This window comes from Pollachius pollachius, assembly GCF_949987615.1.
Source record: "Pollachius pollachius genome assembly, chromosome: 19".
In the NCBI taxonomy this organism is placed as follows: Eukaryota; Metazoa; Chordata; class Actinopteri; order Gadiformes; family Gadidae; genus Pollachius; species Pollachius pollachius.
The window spans coordinates 16,738,603-16,755,751 of record NC_136952.1 but is presented as its reverse complement, the minus strand read 5'-3'; the positions used below and the strand labels follow the sequence as shown (position 1 = coordinate 16,755,751).

Genomic DNA, 17,149 nt, shown 5'->3' with positions numbered 1-17,149 from the left:
ATGTTTTTGGAAATATTTTATTTTGTAACGTACTCTGACGTACTTTACACACTGGGGAAAGAACCTGGAACTTGCAGTTTGTGTTTGGCCAGAAGGGAGAAGCAGTGAGCTACACAAAAATAAATCTGGAGAAGTTCCGGCACAGGATAACGCAAATGACATGTCATTTTTTCTTGAACGTTTTTATAAATAACAACCCTTTTTCTGTTAATCTGATCTTCAGAATAACATTGGTGATCCGGTCCTGATCAAATCCTGTGGGTTTAGTTTTATGGACAATAAAAGGGTAATTTCTCCAAAAACAACACGTGAAAAATGCAGGATACACAATGAACCGTTGGAGTTCCAGTTGCTGAGCTGAGGCCTCATGATTACTGGAGCGCATTCATCATTTTAACAGACTTCTACTTTTCAGTATGGGATGGGGGGTGTTGTCTCAAGGTGAACCGGCCAAACTCTAGCTGCAAATGAATCACAACCGACTGCCAGATTCAGTGTTTGAGTCTTTAATCGTGGGCTTTGAGATTTTATGGCATGTTTTCTTTTTCAGAAAAAAAACAAAGAAAATATATGGCGACCCCGAGGGTATGTTGTTTTCGTTCATCTAAAGGAATGCAGAAGAATCATGGGCCTTATTCACCTTATTCAACTTTGGTCCATCCTGTTTTTTTTTTTTTTTTGCTGTTACAGGCTATATAAAGGTGGACACCACAGGGAAAAAATATACTTTATTACTACTGTTGGGATTATAGGCTACCAATCACATAAGGTAAACAAAGTAGTTGTCACATTGATAATGGTTGCCCACGCCCACATTCCTGTCCACTCAAATAATTGTCGGTCATGCTGATTGTTTGTTAAATGGTGCATCGCTTTAAATGTTCCGAGCATGAGTAATATGGGACGGCATTATCTCCTTTCCTTACAGAAAGGACGGTCCAGTGTAATCTAAGCTAAAGGAGATAGGAAAGGAAACATTGAGGCACCTTTCCATAGCATTAGGCGAATGCTAAGGGGGTCTAGGTCTTATCATGGCTGCCACTCAAGATACTTCTTGGTCATTTCAGTCAGTTAGGAACCTTTCTCACAAAAAAAGACTTCAGATCGCAGCCTGTACCTTGACACATGATCGGAAACATACTATGTGGTTATTAATCACAGGGAATTTTTTGCTCTGAACTCACGCACGAACGTGTGCCCATCTGACATCAGCAAAAGGATGAGTCTTCCAAGAGAGGAAGGGAGGCATCCAGATGTGGTCCTTCCTGTTGTGACAGACGGTTTCAACACAATGAGCAGTGATTAAAGTTGGGTCCTTCACTGAAACTCATCTGCATTTTTCTTCTTGTCGTAAAATGAAACATTTCTTCCAAGGCCATTTAATCATAAATTAAAACAAAAAAAACAGAAATCATCATAGTATAAACGGATGCTTGTGTCGTGACCTTGGAGCAACGTGTCTTCGATGAAAAAGATTTCTACATATTTACAAACACATATCAAACACATTGATCAGCATCATCTGACAGTAGGACCCTGCACATGAAGTCGGAGGCATTCCAGAATTGTCTTAAATGTTAGTTTTTTCCCTTCCTGTAGAAGCTCATAGAATCTTGCGTGGTTTGGGCGTAGTCTCTGGGGATCAGCGGTTGCCTCTATACGTGATGTTTGTGAAGGTTGAAGTGGCTCCTTTATACAGAGGGTTGTGACCCTGTTGAGAGAAGGGGTGAACATTCAATGATGGTTGAATAAAAGAATTACACGAAATGCCATCGAACAGATAGGTATAAAGCTGGGGTTTGAAAGGTTCAGACGATATTTGATACAACAATGTATATGACTATAGCGGCCACTTTCAACAAGGCAAATCACAGTGAAATCATGTACATGCCATGAAGGAGCAGGTATGAGTTAATCAGTGTAAACAAAGACAGCTCATTAAGGAGCCGGTATAGGGGTATGACAGTGGACACTGAAGGCCTGATTAGGGTTCCACCTTCACGCAGCGCAACGACCACGCAGTCGCTTAGACGTAGTCATGAACCTTTATGTTTCTGCGTCGGGTTTACGTGTCACTATGCATGTCCATGGTTAAGAGAGAGCAAATAGTTGGTCTTTGTCTTTGCATGCTATTACTATACAATTGGTCCACTACTAGATGTTTTATTATGGTATGGTATGGATTCTTGCAACTTGAAAGCTGAATACGACTCAAACAATGTGCAACAAAAACAGAAGATAGGCTGCTAGTTGGTCGTCGTTGTCCATCTGGTAATTACATTCGAGGTCTATGATGACCGAATACAAAACGTCTCCACTTTTTAACGATAACTAGCAAATAAAATAATGGTTACAGCTATGAAGCGAAAGTTACAGGTTTTGCCATTGATTTTTTACATACAAAGCGTATTACTGGAAATTATTTAGTAAGCGGACCAACCACAGCCCTTGCAGCTGCGTCTTATCAATGCAAGGTTAAAATATTTTGGTAGACGCACGTCAGGCCCTTGCGTTGTATGCAAGGAGGGTCCGCAAGGCCGTAAGGGGTCCGTCACCCCTTACGTTGCGTCAACATGGAACCATAAAGAGTCCTTGATGTAGGGGTTAGACAGTGAACACTGAGACAGGTCATTAGGAGCAGGTAGGGGTTAGACAGTGAATACAGAGACAGGTCATTAAGGAGCAGGTAGGGGGTAGACAGTACAAAGATGGGTTATTAAGGCTCAAGTAGGGATCAATCCAATTTCTCAAGCAAGCAGTGGAATGTTTTGAATCCATCCAAGAAACATGCTTGATGACTCAAATGTCAAATTTTTCCATCATTCTACCGATGCCTCACTTCTTCTGATGAATAAAAAGTTGTAAACTGCTATGAAGTGATAATTTCACAATACATCATTTAGGAAATGCTATATATATATATAATTTAGCTTGAGGCTAAGGGAGGCTGAGAACAACCAAAGAAAGCAATCAATATTGTAGTAGCTACAAAATGTGATGCATGAGCAAGTTTCTGAAAACAACTGCACACACAAATATATGTACGTATGTTTGTGTGTGTGTTGCGGCGTGTGTGTGTGTGTGTGTTGCGGCGTGTGTGTATGTGTGGCCAAGCTGTTGCCTATAACCAGCAGAAGCTAATTAGCGTCAGCTAATTCCAGACCGAACACTTCCTCTGGGAACCACTACTGCCTTTTGTTCTGCTGGAAGCACCAGCATGCTGCTTACTAATCACAACCATCAGAGAGACAGAGCAAGATGTGTGTGTGTGTGTGTGTGTGTGTGCGTGCGTGCGTGCGTGTGTTGGTAGTGCACATGTTTAAGCATGTGTCTTTGCATTTGTGGAAGGGTAGATCAAGATAGTTTTTCAACCTTTAAGAAAAACACACTCCCTTAATTTCCTCTACAGTCACTCTGTCACTGTCACACACTCATATATTTAGATATACTATTGATGATTTAAAGATTATCGTAGTATGAATCAATTATTTTTTATTAAATAAAAATCGATGCATGTCAAACCAAAATACTCTCCCACACACACACACACACACTCCAACACACACACACACATGCCCCCATGACTACGAACACACACACCACCAGGCAAAAATGCACCAACGCACACACACACACGCATGCCCCAGAACACATACACATGCCCCTCCAACACACACACACACACACACACACACACCCACAAACACAAACCTGCCCCAACACACACACACACACACACACACACACACACACACACACACAGCCCCAACACACGCCCACACCCCCACTGACCGTGTCCCACTTGGCGTGCGCTCGTTCCTCCTCGAAGCGGGCGAACTCCCGCCGGTCGTGGATGGTGACCAGCAGCTTCCAGATGAGCAGTGCGGCCAGACCCAGGAACAGGATGGCCCCCGCCACCGACAGCAGCACCACCAGGATGTCTGGGCCCTTGGGGCAGTCTGGGGGGAGCATGGTTTTATTTTCATTATTACACTATTTTTCAGGTTCATCAGATGAGATCCAATAACTCAGTTACAAGCGATCATCACCAGGATTGCAGCAAAGGGACATTGTGTGACCTACATTAATAACATGCGGGCAGGTTTGGTTCAAACATGAAAAAAATAAGACAAACTACTACAATTACACTCTTTTACAATGTACTATACAGAAGCTAGGACCTAGGTGCTTTTAACCATGATGCATTACTATAGAGTTTGTGATGGTTATTTGTCGGTGTTGGAGATGGCTACGTTTAGTTATTTAACTAAGAATGTTTTATTTTAGTTTAGTTTGAAAGGGTTATGTTTAAGTATTAGAAATGGTTAAGATATGATGAAGGGTTTTGTGTGGTTAAGGCTTGAGTGAAGAATACAAGCCAATCTAGTGGTGTTGGCCTCACTATGTATGTCCCGTAAAACGCATGTCTATGTCGGCACTTTTACTCTTTAAAGTTCAGGATATGAGTACTTTATCCACCCCTCAATGTGTTTCAGGCGATAAGGAGTGGGGGTGGAAAATCCATGTTTGAAAAGTAAAAGTCCCTCCATGGTGTCCACAATAAGAGTTAATTGGCACAACCCACAGCGAAAGCTAAGCAGCAAAAACATGACAGGACTTTTACATTGGGGATCCGGAATGTTCCACTTCTGCTGCGGAGAAGGGGGGGCGGGGCGCGGGGGGCGGGGTCACTTTCACAATACTGTAGCGCCACAGACCACAAGTCCTCCCATCCCAAAGTGAGGGAACTTGGGCTGGGGGGACTGAGGGGCACAGGGAGGTTCCAGGGATGGGGGGGTTGGAGGTTTGTGGTGAGGCACCAGGGTCACGGGGGGAGGTCGGGGGTCACAGGGTTAAGGAAGAGCTTGCCGGTGTTGTGGCTGAGAGGAAAAGGTCTGTTCCTGATCCTGGCCCACTGTGGCCCAGGCGCTGCTGGATGTTTGGTTCTGTCAGGATCAGCAGTAATCCACGTCCTCACAGTCCCAAACCACAGCGCTTCAGACCTCATCTGGTCCATCTGTGTTTACGCCGTGTGTGGTGTGTGTATGTGTGTGTGTGTGTGTGTGTATTTACGTGTGTGTGCATGCGTACGTGTGTGCTTGCGTGCGTGCAGCATGTGGATTTATGTGTGTGTGCGTGTGCTGCATATTCAGCGTGTGTGTGTCTGTGTGTGTGTGTCTGTGTGTGTGTACTGTATATCTAGCAAGTGTGTGTGGTGTGTGTATGTATATGTGTGTGTTTCCTGTGTCTATCCATCATAATAATTATCCATGAGATATTAGTCAACTGGTGGCCGGGTGAACTTTTACAACCAACACCAAAGCAAAGCTCCTCCGCTTCACCTCTCTCTGTCATTCTACACCTCCCTGACAGTCTCTCTCTCCGTCATTCTACACCTCCCTGACAGTATCTCTCTCCATCATTCTACACCTCCCTGACAGTCTCTCCCCATCATTCTATACCTCCCTGACAGTCTCTCTCTCCATCATTCTATACCTCCCTGACAGTCTCTCTATCATCATTCTATACCTCCCTGACAGTCTCTCCCCATCATTCTATACCTCCCTGAAAGTGTCTCTCTCCATCATTCTATACCTCCCTGAGTCTCTCTCTATCATCATTCTATACCTCCCTGATGGTCTCACTATGATCATTCTATACCTCCCTGACAGTCTCTCTCTTCACTGACAGTCTCTCTCTCCATCATTCTATACCTCCCTGATGGTCTCTCTCCATCATTCTATACTTCCCTGACAGTCTCTCTCTCTGTCATTCTATACCTCCCTGACAGTCTCTCTAATCACTCTATACCTCCCTGACAGTCTCTCTCTCTCTATAATTCTACACCTCACTGACAGTCTCCTACTCTCCTCCTCTTCCCTGAACATGTCTATGTTACACTGAAGGAGGGATTTTTAAACTTGGTGAATGATGTCTGAGAGAATAAGATTGCTGTGGGTTGTGTTTTCTGTTTTTATCCATCATACATTATTTAGAATTTCACCAGGCTTTGGTTTGGAGTTGTGTAGTTTAGGTATTCAACCCCAACCAATTCTGAACAGTCATACATTGTTGTGATGCTGAGGTTGTGTTTTTCTGCTTTACTGCCCTGTTGGCCAGGAATGGAACAAGAGAAGCCTGCAAGGGGAAATGTCAGAGTATAATTATGTTCTAGGAAAAGAGCAACAGAAAGAGGAGGTTTCTATGTTTACTTGCGTTGGTCAGCTAAGTATTGATATTCAGATATTTATTTCCCTTACCTATGGACCTACTCTGCTGTCCTTACTGTCTCCCCCTTTATCCTCTCCCTCTTCCCAACCCATCTCTCTTTCTGTCTCTCTATCCCTACCCACCTCCCTGTCTCTCCCTCCTTCTCCCTCTCCTTGTCAGTGTTTTGTGAAACGTCAGCAAGTTCCTTCCTTCCATCCGAGGGATGGGGGGGTGGGGGCGTGGCCTGTGTTAATGACATCCTTGAACTTGGCGGGACGCCCCATCTTCAAGGCATGCATGGCTCTCCACCCCCGCTGTCCCGCTGTGTCTAAATCAAACACACGCACCCGTTAAACACTGGCCCCAAGCCCCCCGACCCACCCTGGGGAGCCAGAACAACACACACTCCACAGCCCTCCGACCCTGAACGGCCTTCTCCTAATGCTATGTGACTACATGTCCGCGACATGGTGCAGTGCTTGGTCATTGCATTTGTGTGTGTGTTCATTGTGTGTGCGTGTTCATTGTCTGTATATTCATTGACTGTGTGTTTATTTATTGACAGTACGTGTGTTTTCATTGATCGTGTGTGTGTGTGTGTGTGTGTGTGTGTGTGTTTGTTTGTGTGTGTGTGTTTGTGTGTGTTTTACAATAAACACACCTTCAATGAAAATTGGGATTATTACAGTTTTTAAATCCACTATTTTCTTACCGGGTTCTTTGACCACAAACAAGATGGACTTCCCGCTGGCGTCCTCGTAGTATTGGAAGCGCACCACACAGTCGTTCTCGTCCTTGTAGGTACAGTTGACAGCGTTCGTATCTTGGAGCACTGGAGGATGATAGGAGGGGAATTCATTCGATTAAAATTTCATTGATTTCTTTTAAGAGAATTGTAATGTATCGTTTACAGTAATAACAGACGGTTCCAGATGCTCCAGGCCTGCTGGGAGATGTTCCACACAGTGTTTCATGAATGTCATCACTCACCCAAGTCGTCCACTAGTTCAATCTCATCCCTGCAGATATGACTGCAGGTGTTGTCCTCAAACAGCTTCCCTCTCTTGAAGTGTTTACACTCCACACACTCTCTGAAACATGACAGAATGAGAAGGGGAAACAGTGAATGTCTTATAACTCAGTATAGCCTAACTGATTAAAATCTGTTTACTTTGGAAATAGAACACTGGGGACATTTGTTTTGTAGGAAAATGCAAGTGGATTGTTTGAATCAAAGTTCTTAATTGGAGGGGGGAATTTAATGCAGAAATAGGCATTCAGTTCCCCCCTCCCAGCTATTTAGAACCAGGATGGCCACTGGGTGAATAAGGCCCATCAGGGAGTGGCCTGGACCTTTTCAATGGTACAGTTCTCAAAAAGGATAGGTTCAACTCTAAAGTACAGGAAAGGCCCGACAATACATTATGAAGCTGTTAACACACAATCCAGCAAAATTACATTGGATACGAAATTATGTTGAAATAAAGCCAGCCAACAGACGGCAGATCAACACCTTTAACTAATAAAACGTATTTGTGTTTAGATATTAAGAAAGCTGATCTTAACAAATCTGTTTTCAGATTGGAAGTTCTTTGAGAGAGCAAAGAGTCAAAGCTGAAATAGTTTGAACTGTAAACGTAGCGTCAAGCTGGCTCTGCAAAGCATCATCGCTAGGTTGGGCTTCATTGCCCAACTCAAAAAGCAAACATGAGCAACACTGACGCTGAAAGCTCAGCATGTTTGGACCACTTAGTCCACATGTTACACTGTGTGTGTGTGTGTTTACTTAGTCCACATTTTAGTGTGTGTGTGTATGTGTGTGTGTGTGTGTGTGTGTGTGTTTACTTAGTCCACATTTTGGTGTGTGCGCGTGTGTGTGTGTGTGTGTGTGTGTGTGTGTGTGTGTGTGTGTGTGTGTGTATTTAGTCCACATTAGGGCTGTCAAATTAATGAGTCAATTTCTATTAATTATTCACAGAAAAAATAACGCGTTAAAAAAATTAACGCAGATTAATCGCGCTTCTATAGTGCCCTTTGACCTGGTGCATAATTTGCGTTGAAACTAAATGGAGGCAGACGAGAAGACGCTGCCCGGCCCCGTGAACGGAAAATTCAATTTTAAAGAACTCTCAGACGGAACTGTAGATAGGAATACCGTTATCTGCAATCTCTGTAGTAAGGAATTTTCCTATCACCGGAGTTCATCAACCCTTAATATCACCTCAACGCAAAACATTTGCTAGCAAGCTCGCAGGTACGAGCTGCCACAGCCCCTAAAGCTGGCGCTAGCAGCCAGCCTCGTCAAGCCACACTCGACCAGGCGTTCAGGCGAGTAAGATGGGAATGTTATTAATTTGATCTTAAAATGCACCGTATGTTAATGAAAGACGTTTTAAAGATGTTTTAAATAAAAGAGACATTGAACTTTAAAGTCTATTTTGTCTATTATTCATTGAATCACTCATCTGCCATTATTTACTTGAATTAATTTATTTTGAAATACTTTCTCTCATACTTAAAATTTAAGTATGCGCTTAATTTAGATTAATTAACCACAGAGCCTGTAATTAATTAGATTATTTTTTTTAATTGCTTGACAGCCCTAGTCCACATATTACACTGTTTTTATGTCATTACTCCACATGTTACACTGTGTGTGTGTACTTAGTCCACATGTTACACTGTGTGTGTGTGTGTGTGTGTGTGTGTGTAAGTGCGTGTGTGTGTGTGTATGTGTGGGGGGGTTACTTCTTCATGGTGCAGGCGTCGGGGCAGGTGGGACACTTGTCGCAGGTGGCCCCGTAGGCCCCGGGCTGGGTGCACTCACAGGCCCCGCACACACACTGGCCCCGCCCGCTGCACAGCAGGCCAAGGCTGGACTCGCAGGGGTCCGTCCGCCGCGAGCAGTTGCAGTTCTCCCCCTGCCAGTCGGTGTCGCACACGCAGAAACCACAGTCACACGTACCATGACCTGGGGGTGGGGGAGGGGGAGAGAGAGAGGAGAGGAGGGGGAGAGGAGGAGCACGGTCAGACGAAAGTAGAGGAGGAGGCGGAGGTGTGGTTGGGGGATGAGAAGGGGGACGGGAGAGAATGAGAGGAGTGGATAAACAAGAGAGGGGGAGGGAAAATGGAGAAGAGAGAGAGATAAGGAGAGGGAATGGATGAGAGCGGGAGAGAAGCACCGGTGAGGCGATAAAGGTAGGGGGATAGGGATATATCAGTGTTGCAGGCACATGCGGCTGAAGCAATACTCTCTTATATTAGAACATCGCTTAGTTTAGCTTGAATGTCCTTTAAAGGTGTAGTGTGTAGTATCAAGTGGCATCTTGCAATGGAGTATGTTAATATTCATATGTTTATTCTAATAAGTGTATAATCCCATGAAATAAGGATTGTTGTTTGTGTTTTCATTACCTTAAAGTGGAACTATGCAACTTTTTTGGCTTAATTTACCTTAACATAACAGGTTAAGAGTCATTGTGATGGTTCTATAACACTTTATGGGTCGATTGGTCGCTGTTTCGACTCCCCCTAGCGCATCTTGGCGGAAAAAGGCAATATGCAAGTTTCTGACGGCGACCCGCCACTCACTCTCGCGGGAGTCTCGGGTCTCGCGAAGCACCGAATTGCTTTACGGCACTACAGACCCACAAACACGGAACCGGCTCTATATAAACACAGGTAGCGAAGGGATTGTTACATTCATCATGGATCAGTCCACTAAAAAGAGACAGAGAAACCCAATGTCGGAGAGAGAAAAGGGAGACTGACCGACAGGGAGGCCAGACATGAGTAAACGTTGGGCGAGCTTCTCAGGAATAGCGTGAACCGAAAGAAAAAGGAGATTGCAAATCGCATGCCGACTTGCCATGTCGGTGTTGCTCTTGAAATTGTAAGTACCCTTGGGTGAACTTCATCCTTTTTGTATTGTGGCTTCTTGATGTTGATAGTCTCTGTAAAAATGTGCTTGCTCGACCGTTTTGTTGTGAGCCCTGTATGTTTCTAGCTTGCTTGCTTGCGGGGGTGTTAGGTACTCACTACTGTTGCGTTCTTGAAGAAAGTAGTCTAATCCGGATCGCTTTGAACTCACTTTATTTGTTAAAGTATTTCGGTGTGGTAACTATGAAGCAAAAGGAGGGGAATTGTATGGACACGCGTGTGAGCGACAAACAGCAGGCCTCTCTACCTAACTTAAGGTTAAGAAATTAACCAAGGTTTTCTGATATATGAGTGAGGTATCTCACTATGGGACACGCCCCTCGCGCTTGTCCCCCAGAAGCAATTTCACATTACGCCAGTCGTGACTGGCCAACAGATGTGACGTCTGCCTGCAGGGGAGGGACTCCCTCCTACTACATAAGTCCCGTCGTCACGTCATCTCTTCAGTCTATAGGCAAAAACACCTCTTCCTCGCTCCGGGCAAGGAGGGTGGTCTGGTGAGATACCTCACTCATATATCAGAAAACCTTGGTTAATTTCTTAACCTTAAGTTTTCTTTCAATATTCGCTCGGTATCTCACTATGGGATATAGTAACTCCCGTATTGCCAAAGAAGTACCAGTGCAAACCCATCAAACAGGCATGTTCACTGATCCAACGCTCAAGACTGTGTGAGACAGATTAGGCGCAGTAACATCCAACCTGTAGAATCTAGCGAAAGTGTGAGGCGTCGCCCAGCTGGCAGCCGCACATATCTCTTCCACTGAGACCCCCTGAAACAGTGCCCAGGATGCGGACATGCCGCGAGTCGAATGTGCGCGCAGGCCGATAGGGGGTTCCAAACCCACGCTATTATAAGCCATGGCTATAGCCTCTACGATCCAGTGTGATAAACGCTGCTTCGAGAGAGGCTTCCCCAGGTGTGACGTAGCACATGATACAAACAGCTGCTCCGATTTCCTGAATCCAGCCGTCCTATCAACATAGACGCGTAAAGCCCGCACCGGGCAGAGCGCATTCAGCCGCTCCTGCTCCTGGGAGGAGAAAGGAGGAGAATGGAAAGCCAACAGCTCAATAGGGCGGTATGACACCGCCGAGTCAAATACCTTGGGAACAAACGCAGGATTCGGCTTTAATAGAACCTTTGAGTTCCCCCTCAAAAACTGCATACATGTCGGACTAACCGACAGCGCATGGATTTCACTCGTGCGCTTAGCCGAGGCCAACGCGAGCAACAAAGCCGTTTTAAATGAGAGCGTCTTAAGCTCTACCTGTTGTAAGGGCTCAAACGGTGGGCATGACAGTGCATCAAGCACCGTAGATAAATCCCACGGAGCAGCCAAGCTCCGCGACACCGGCCGAAGACGGCGTGCACCTTTCATAAACCGGCAAACGATCGGGTGCTGACCTGCCGTTCTGTCCCCAAAACCTATGTGACAAGCCGATATTGCGGCTAAGTACACTTTGACCGTGGAGAAAGCCCTGCCTGTATCCAGCAAGTCCTGTAGAAATGTCAGAATAACAGGCACGGGACTCTGGAAAGCTATTTCCCCAGCTTTCGCGCACCACTCCTCGAACGCACGCCATTTTCCGTCATATGCGTAACGCGTAGAGGAAGCCCTGGCGCCCTGGATAGTCGTAATGACATTCCAAGGGAGTCCATCCGTCGTTAGGTTCATCCTTTCACGGGCCAGGCCCACAGAGCCATGCGTTCCGGATGAGGATGGAAGATTTCCCCATGCGCTTGCGTCAGGAGATCCCTGCGTAAAGGCAGAGGCCAAGGCTGGCTGCACACCAACTGGACTATTTCCGCCAACCAATATTTTCCCGGCCAACGGGGGGCTATAAGGATCAGCGCATGACCCTTCTCTCGCACTCTGGCGAGAGTAGGAATGATCAGTTCTAATGGGGGAAAAGTGTACAGGAGGACGCGTGGCCACTCGTATGCCAAAGCATCCAGCCCCATCGGGGCGCTCCGACCGGTCAGGGAATAGAACAGAGGGCACTGAGTGTTCTCCTCTGATGCAAAGAGATCGACCTCTGCTCGACCGTATCTCTCCCATATCTGGTTCACGACCACGTTGTGGAGTTTCCAGTCCTTGTAGCGAGGGTCGCCCCTGGACATCAAATCTGCTCCCCAGTTCCGCGCGCCCGGTACGTGCGTTGCTCTCAGCGACGACAGGTGGGCGTGGCCCCACATGGTCAGTCTGTGTGCCAACGTGTGCATTTGAGGGGAGCGTAGCCCCCCCTGACGGTTTATATACGCCACCACCGTGGTGTTGTCCGTCCTGACTAGAACATGTTGCCCTCTCAGAAAGGGTAGAAAATGTTTCAGCGCCAGTGACACCGCCTGAAGCTCCAGGCAGTTTATGTGAACAAACTGCATATGTGAGCTCCACGTGCCATTCACTGTTCTGCCCTCGTAGACAGCTCCCCAGCCCGCCCGGGAGGCATCCGTCGAAAGGACCTTCCTTGCCAGGATAGTTCCCATGGTAACGCCTGTAGTCAGAAAGGACGCGCGTCCCCAAGGGCGCAGCGCCAAGACGCACGCCATGGAGATCAAAACTCGGCGATGGCCATGGCACGTTGGGTTCAGTCCGAGTGATGCAACCCATCGCTGGACCGGCCTCATATGGAGGCGGCCAAGTGGGACTACTACCAGCGCCGACGCCATCAGACCCAAAAGTCTGAGGCACGTTCTGAACTTCAACATCGTCCCCCTGCGAAAAAGTGCCAGACAAGCCTGAAAGGCTTCCACTCTCTCCGCGGATAGACGTACTTTGAACGTCACTGAATTGAGGCACAGGCCTATGAACGTTATGCTTTGAGTGGGGACCAAAACACTCTTTTTCACGTTTATTGTGAAACCCAGGGACATTAGGTGCGATATTAGCACGCTGGTTTGCGCCCGAGCCTCCTGGGATGACTGTGTGGCTAGAAGCCAGTCGTCTATGTACGTTGCTAAACGCATTCCCTTCAACCGGAGGGGCGCGATAGCAGCCTCCGTGCACTTCACAAACACCCGTGGACTTAACGAAAGGCCGAACGGGAGAACCAAATACTCGTATGTTACGCCCTGGAAGGCGAACCTGAGATATTTCCTGTGAGGAGGATAAATGGGGATATGGAAATAAGCGTCCCTCAGATCTATGCTCGTGAACCAGCCTCCCGGGCGCACGAAGCGTATGAGAGCGGCGTGTGTCAGCATCCTGAAATTGTACTGTCTCATGTATCTGTTGAGAGCGCGTAAATCTAATATCGGCCGGAGGTCCCCTCCCTTCTTTGGGACTAGAAAGTACCTAGAGTAAAAACCGCTTTGGTTTTTCTCCGGTGGCACGATCTGAATAGCCCGTTTGTTTTTTAGAGAGGTGATTTCCTCCTGTAAAACACAAGCTTTCTCTCCACGGGCCTGCGACTGCAGTATCCCGTTGAAACAGGGAGGAGTGGACGCAAATTGGACCCTGTTGCCGGTGGTTACAGTTTTTATAACCCAATCTGACGCACCACATGCACGCCACTGTTGAGCCCGACCAGACAGCGGCCCCAGCGTCGCTGGTCCCGCTGTCGTGCCGGGCAGAACGGGCATGGTGGGCTGCGCACCGGCGCTTGTGCCCACCAGGCACCGTTTTATTACATTCTGTTCCTTTTTTATGTTTATCATTTTTTTCATTTTTTCTGTTTTCACAATCAGCTGCGCCCTCGGCTCGGAGCCTGGATGCGCGCTGGCACAGAACATTTTTAATGAACAATGATTTGGGGAAGGGGGACACATGTGTGATGTTGGGCACTGGCGTGTGCTTATACATATGCATGCGTCTGCGAGACACTGCTGCCGCTCCACCGAGCTCTCTGCAGGTCCGACCCTTCTCTCCTTCGCGCCGTGAACTGTGAAGGCTGAACGGCCTTCTGCACGCCTTTTGCAGGGCTTGGAACACGCCCTCTGTAACCCTTTCTGGAACCGGGTTTGGAACAGAACATCTAGGGGGGCAGGCGACGGCATCTGGCCGGGCCCGCCATACCCCCCTGGCCACAGCGCCTCAGGTAGCGCGCCGTTTCTTCACGGCTCCCTGAGTAGCCGAAAGGGCCGCACGGCCACCTGGCGCCGCCCCGGGCGCGGGTGGTTTCCTCGCCCACGCGCCACTGTGCTCCGGCGGCTTGTTCTGGCCCCGGCCGGCACCGTGGGTTGAGTGGGGCTGACGCTTCTGGATGCGGTAAGCCGGCGGAGGAGCGCGGGGCTGGGTGAACACCTGGCCGGGTGCGTTGGCGGGGAAAGGCGCTCTTCTGGGAAGACACAGACGCAGCGCCTCACCCTCCCTCTTTTTCTCCTCCCAGCGTTTTAGCATGACGTCATACGCTGGGCCAAACAGGCCCTTCGGGTCCACAGGCACGTCGAGGAGTTGGGTTTTTTCCCGCTGAGAGAGACTGGACAGGTTCAGCCACCTTGCTCTCTCCTGCGCGACCATCAGCGCCATGGCCCTTCCGGACGCTTGGACAGCGCTCCTGTGAAGGCGTAGGCACAGGTCCGTCATCACGCACAATTCATCCCAGAGGGCTGGGGTTGGTGACGATGACATGTCGACCTCCAGCTCAGCCTGGTAGGCCAGCAGCAACGACGATGCGTTGAGGGCCCTCACCGTCGTGGCCATCGCCTTGTAGCCCTTCTCGGTCATTGACGACTGGAAGGAGTCGGCTCTGGACGGCAGTGTAGGGCTCGCCGAAGTCATGGCGGACTTCTGCGTGGGGTGGAGGTGCGACGCCAGCAGTGGTTCAACCGGAGGCAGGTGGGAGAACCCCTTTTCCTCCATACCGGCCCAATCCAACCCTGATCCACCCTGGACAGGGATCTTGGCTGAGAGAGGCTTGCTCCAAGACCGAGCCGCTTCATCCAGGCACTCGGGAAAGGCCGGAAGTAGCAGGCTGGTCGAGGTCTTCGCCTTTGGGAGTCGCTTGCCCTCGTAGCGAGATGTGGCGGTCTCCACCGGGGGCTCAGGCCACTCGATGTTCAGCCTCGCAGCCGCCCTCTTGCAGGCCTCGTGGAGGTCCATGCTGACGGCCGGGTTCAGGGAGCTGGTGCACGCGCCGCCGACCACCATAGGCGACGCGGTGCGGGGGGAAAAAGAATCATCATCCTCGTCAGAGCCGAGGCCAGGGGCGATTCTAGGGTCAGAGCTTTAGAGGTGCTGAGCACTCAATGAGCCCCACTGCCACACCACCCACCCTTTTTTCACACAAAAACAAAAAATATTTCTATTGAAAAATAACTTCATAATTTTAACATTGGTTCAACTAACTCAAAAGATTTTATGTTTTGGACATTATTTAACAATTTCAAAGACGAACAAATATAATTTTTAGAATAACATTTCTTACTCCCAAATTTTAGGGGTGCTGAGCCCCTTTTTAGGGGTGCTTCAGCACCCCTAAAAATGGGCTAGCCTCACCCCTGCCCGAGGCTAATAGATTCCTCCCCCGACTCGGAGTAACCGCCCTCGGCCTCGTCAGGCCCTGCCAGCAGGCTAGCCTCGATAGCGTCGGGTTGAGTCAACTCCAGCGGGTGGGAAGCTTCGGTCAGGTCCACCTCCGATCCCCAGCTGGCGCCCATGGGGGCGGCGAGCCCCAGGGAACCTCCCGCTAGCTCCGGTAGTGGTGGGTCGGTTACCCCCATTACCGGATCTTCTGCGAAGAGCTTCGCCTGCTTATTCAGCCGGCGTTTGCGGGTTTTATTAGTAAACCGCGCGCAATGCTCGCAGGTGGCCGGGAATTCAAGGGCAGCCTTGGCATGTTCCAGCCCAAGGCAGCGAATGCAGGCGGTGTGGCTATCCGCTCCCGACATCTTGTTCCCGCACACGCAGGACTTTGTCGGAGGCTTCCCCGAGCCCTCGGTTAGGGTAGGTTCAACCTCGAACTGCATGGTCTCCGCTTTCCGCTTATGCCCAGCCGCTGTTTGGTGACAGGTCAGCTTGGGCACGTGGATTGCAGCTAGTGTGGGTACTAGCAGCTAGTACGGATAGTAGCAGCTACTGTTTGGTGACAGTCTAGCTTTGTTTTGCCTCACAGAGGTCAGTTGCAGCGATGTAGGCTAGCGTTCGGTGACCGAGGGGTTAGCTCGCTCTGGGAACAGTATGCTAAGCCGTCCACAACTTCTGTCCGAGAGGTGCTTCTAGGAGCGAGAAGAGGTTAAAGACTGAAGAGATGACGTGACGACGGGACTTATGTAGTAGGAGGGAGTCCCTCCCCTGCAGGCAGACGTCACATCTGTTGGCCAGTCACGACTGGCGTAATGTAAAATTGCTTCTGGGGGACAAGCGCGAGGGGCGTGTCCCATAGTGAGATACCAAGCGAATATTGAAAGCAAACTCCCTAGTATGGACTGCCGGATGTTTCTGATCTCGTTGGCTTCAGGCCCTGCTTTAATACCAAGTAGGCGTGGCCTATATGACATATTGGTTTCGCCCTCCTCACCTGTCTAAAGGTGCTGCCCTCTATGGCTGGAATAGTTATTGCAGCTCAAAATGTCGGGTCCTGCTTCCTAGTGGCTATGTGTGGTAATTCCAGTGTATGTGTTCCATCCTACTTCCTAGTGGCTATGTATGGTAATTACGGCCTATGTGTTCGATCCTACTTCCTAGTGGCTATGTATGGTAATTACGGCCTATGTGTTCGATCCTACTTCCTAGTGGCTATGTATGGTAATTACGGCCTATGTGTTCGATCCTACTTCCTAGTGGCTATGTGTGGGTAGCTTTATGTGTTTAAAATACGTAACAATACCAAACACACAACATGGTTGTTTTGCTGTTCGTCTGTCTCGTCCCCCAGATACAGGCTAAATCCCGGAATCCAGGTTCATGTTTATTTAGATCACTAGACTGCTATTCGATGCCATTTTTCTAAGAGTGTATAGCCTATATCATGTGATATGTCCGGCTGGCCATATAATGCAGTACCCTGCACGAGAGCTGCTAGTTAGCACATATTCGTCGGTAACAGAACTGTTACG

The 17,149-nt window shown here is 48.4% G+C and overlaps 1 protein-coding gene across 1 annotated transcript in view; it reads right to left on the bottom strand.

Moving 5' to 3' along the window:
* Window positions 1–1,150: 1,150 nt before the first annotated feature.
* The window catches only part of LOC307090767 (integrin beta-3-like), a 47,250-nt gene continuing 31,251 nt past the window's right edge, over window positions 1,151–17,149 (bottom strand). The window contains exons 11-15 of the mRNA XM_079757534.1: window positions 8,959–9,181; window positions 7,201–7,301; window positions 6,923–7,042; window positions 3,793–3,959; window positions 1,151–1,711 (exon numbers count right to left, since the gene is read on the bottom strand). Of these exons, the coding sequence (XP_079613660.1) occupies window positions 1,643–1,711; window positions 3,793–3,959; window positions 6,923–7,042; window positions 7,201–7,301; window positions 8,959–9,181 (680 nt within the window). The 3' untranslated portion in view covers window positions 1,151–1,642. The remainder of the gene's footprint in view (window positions 1,712–3,792; window positions 3,960–6,922; window positions 7,043–7,200; window positions 7,302–8,958; window positions 9,182–17,149) is intronic.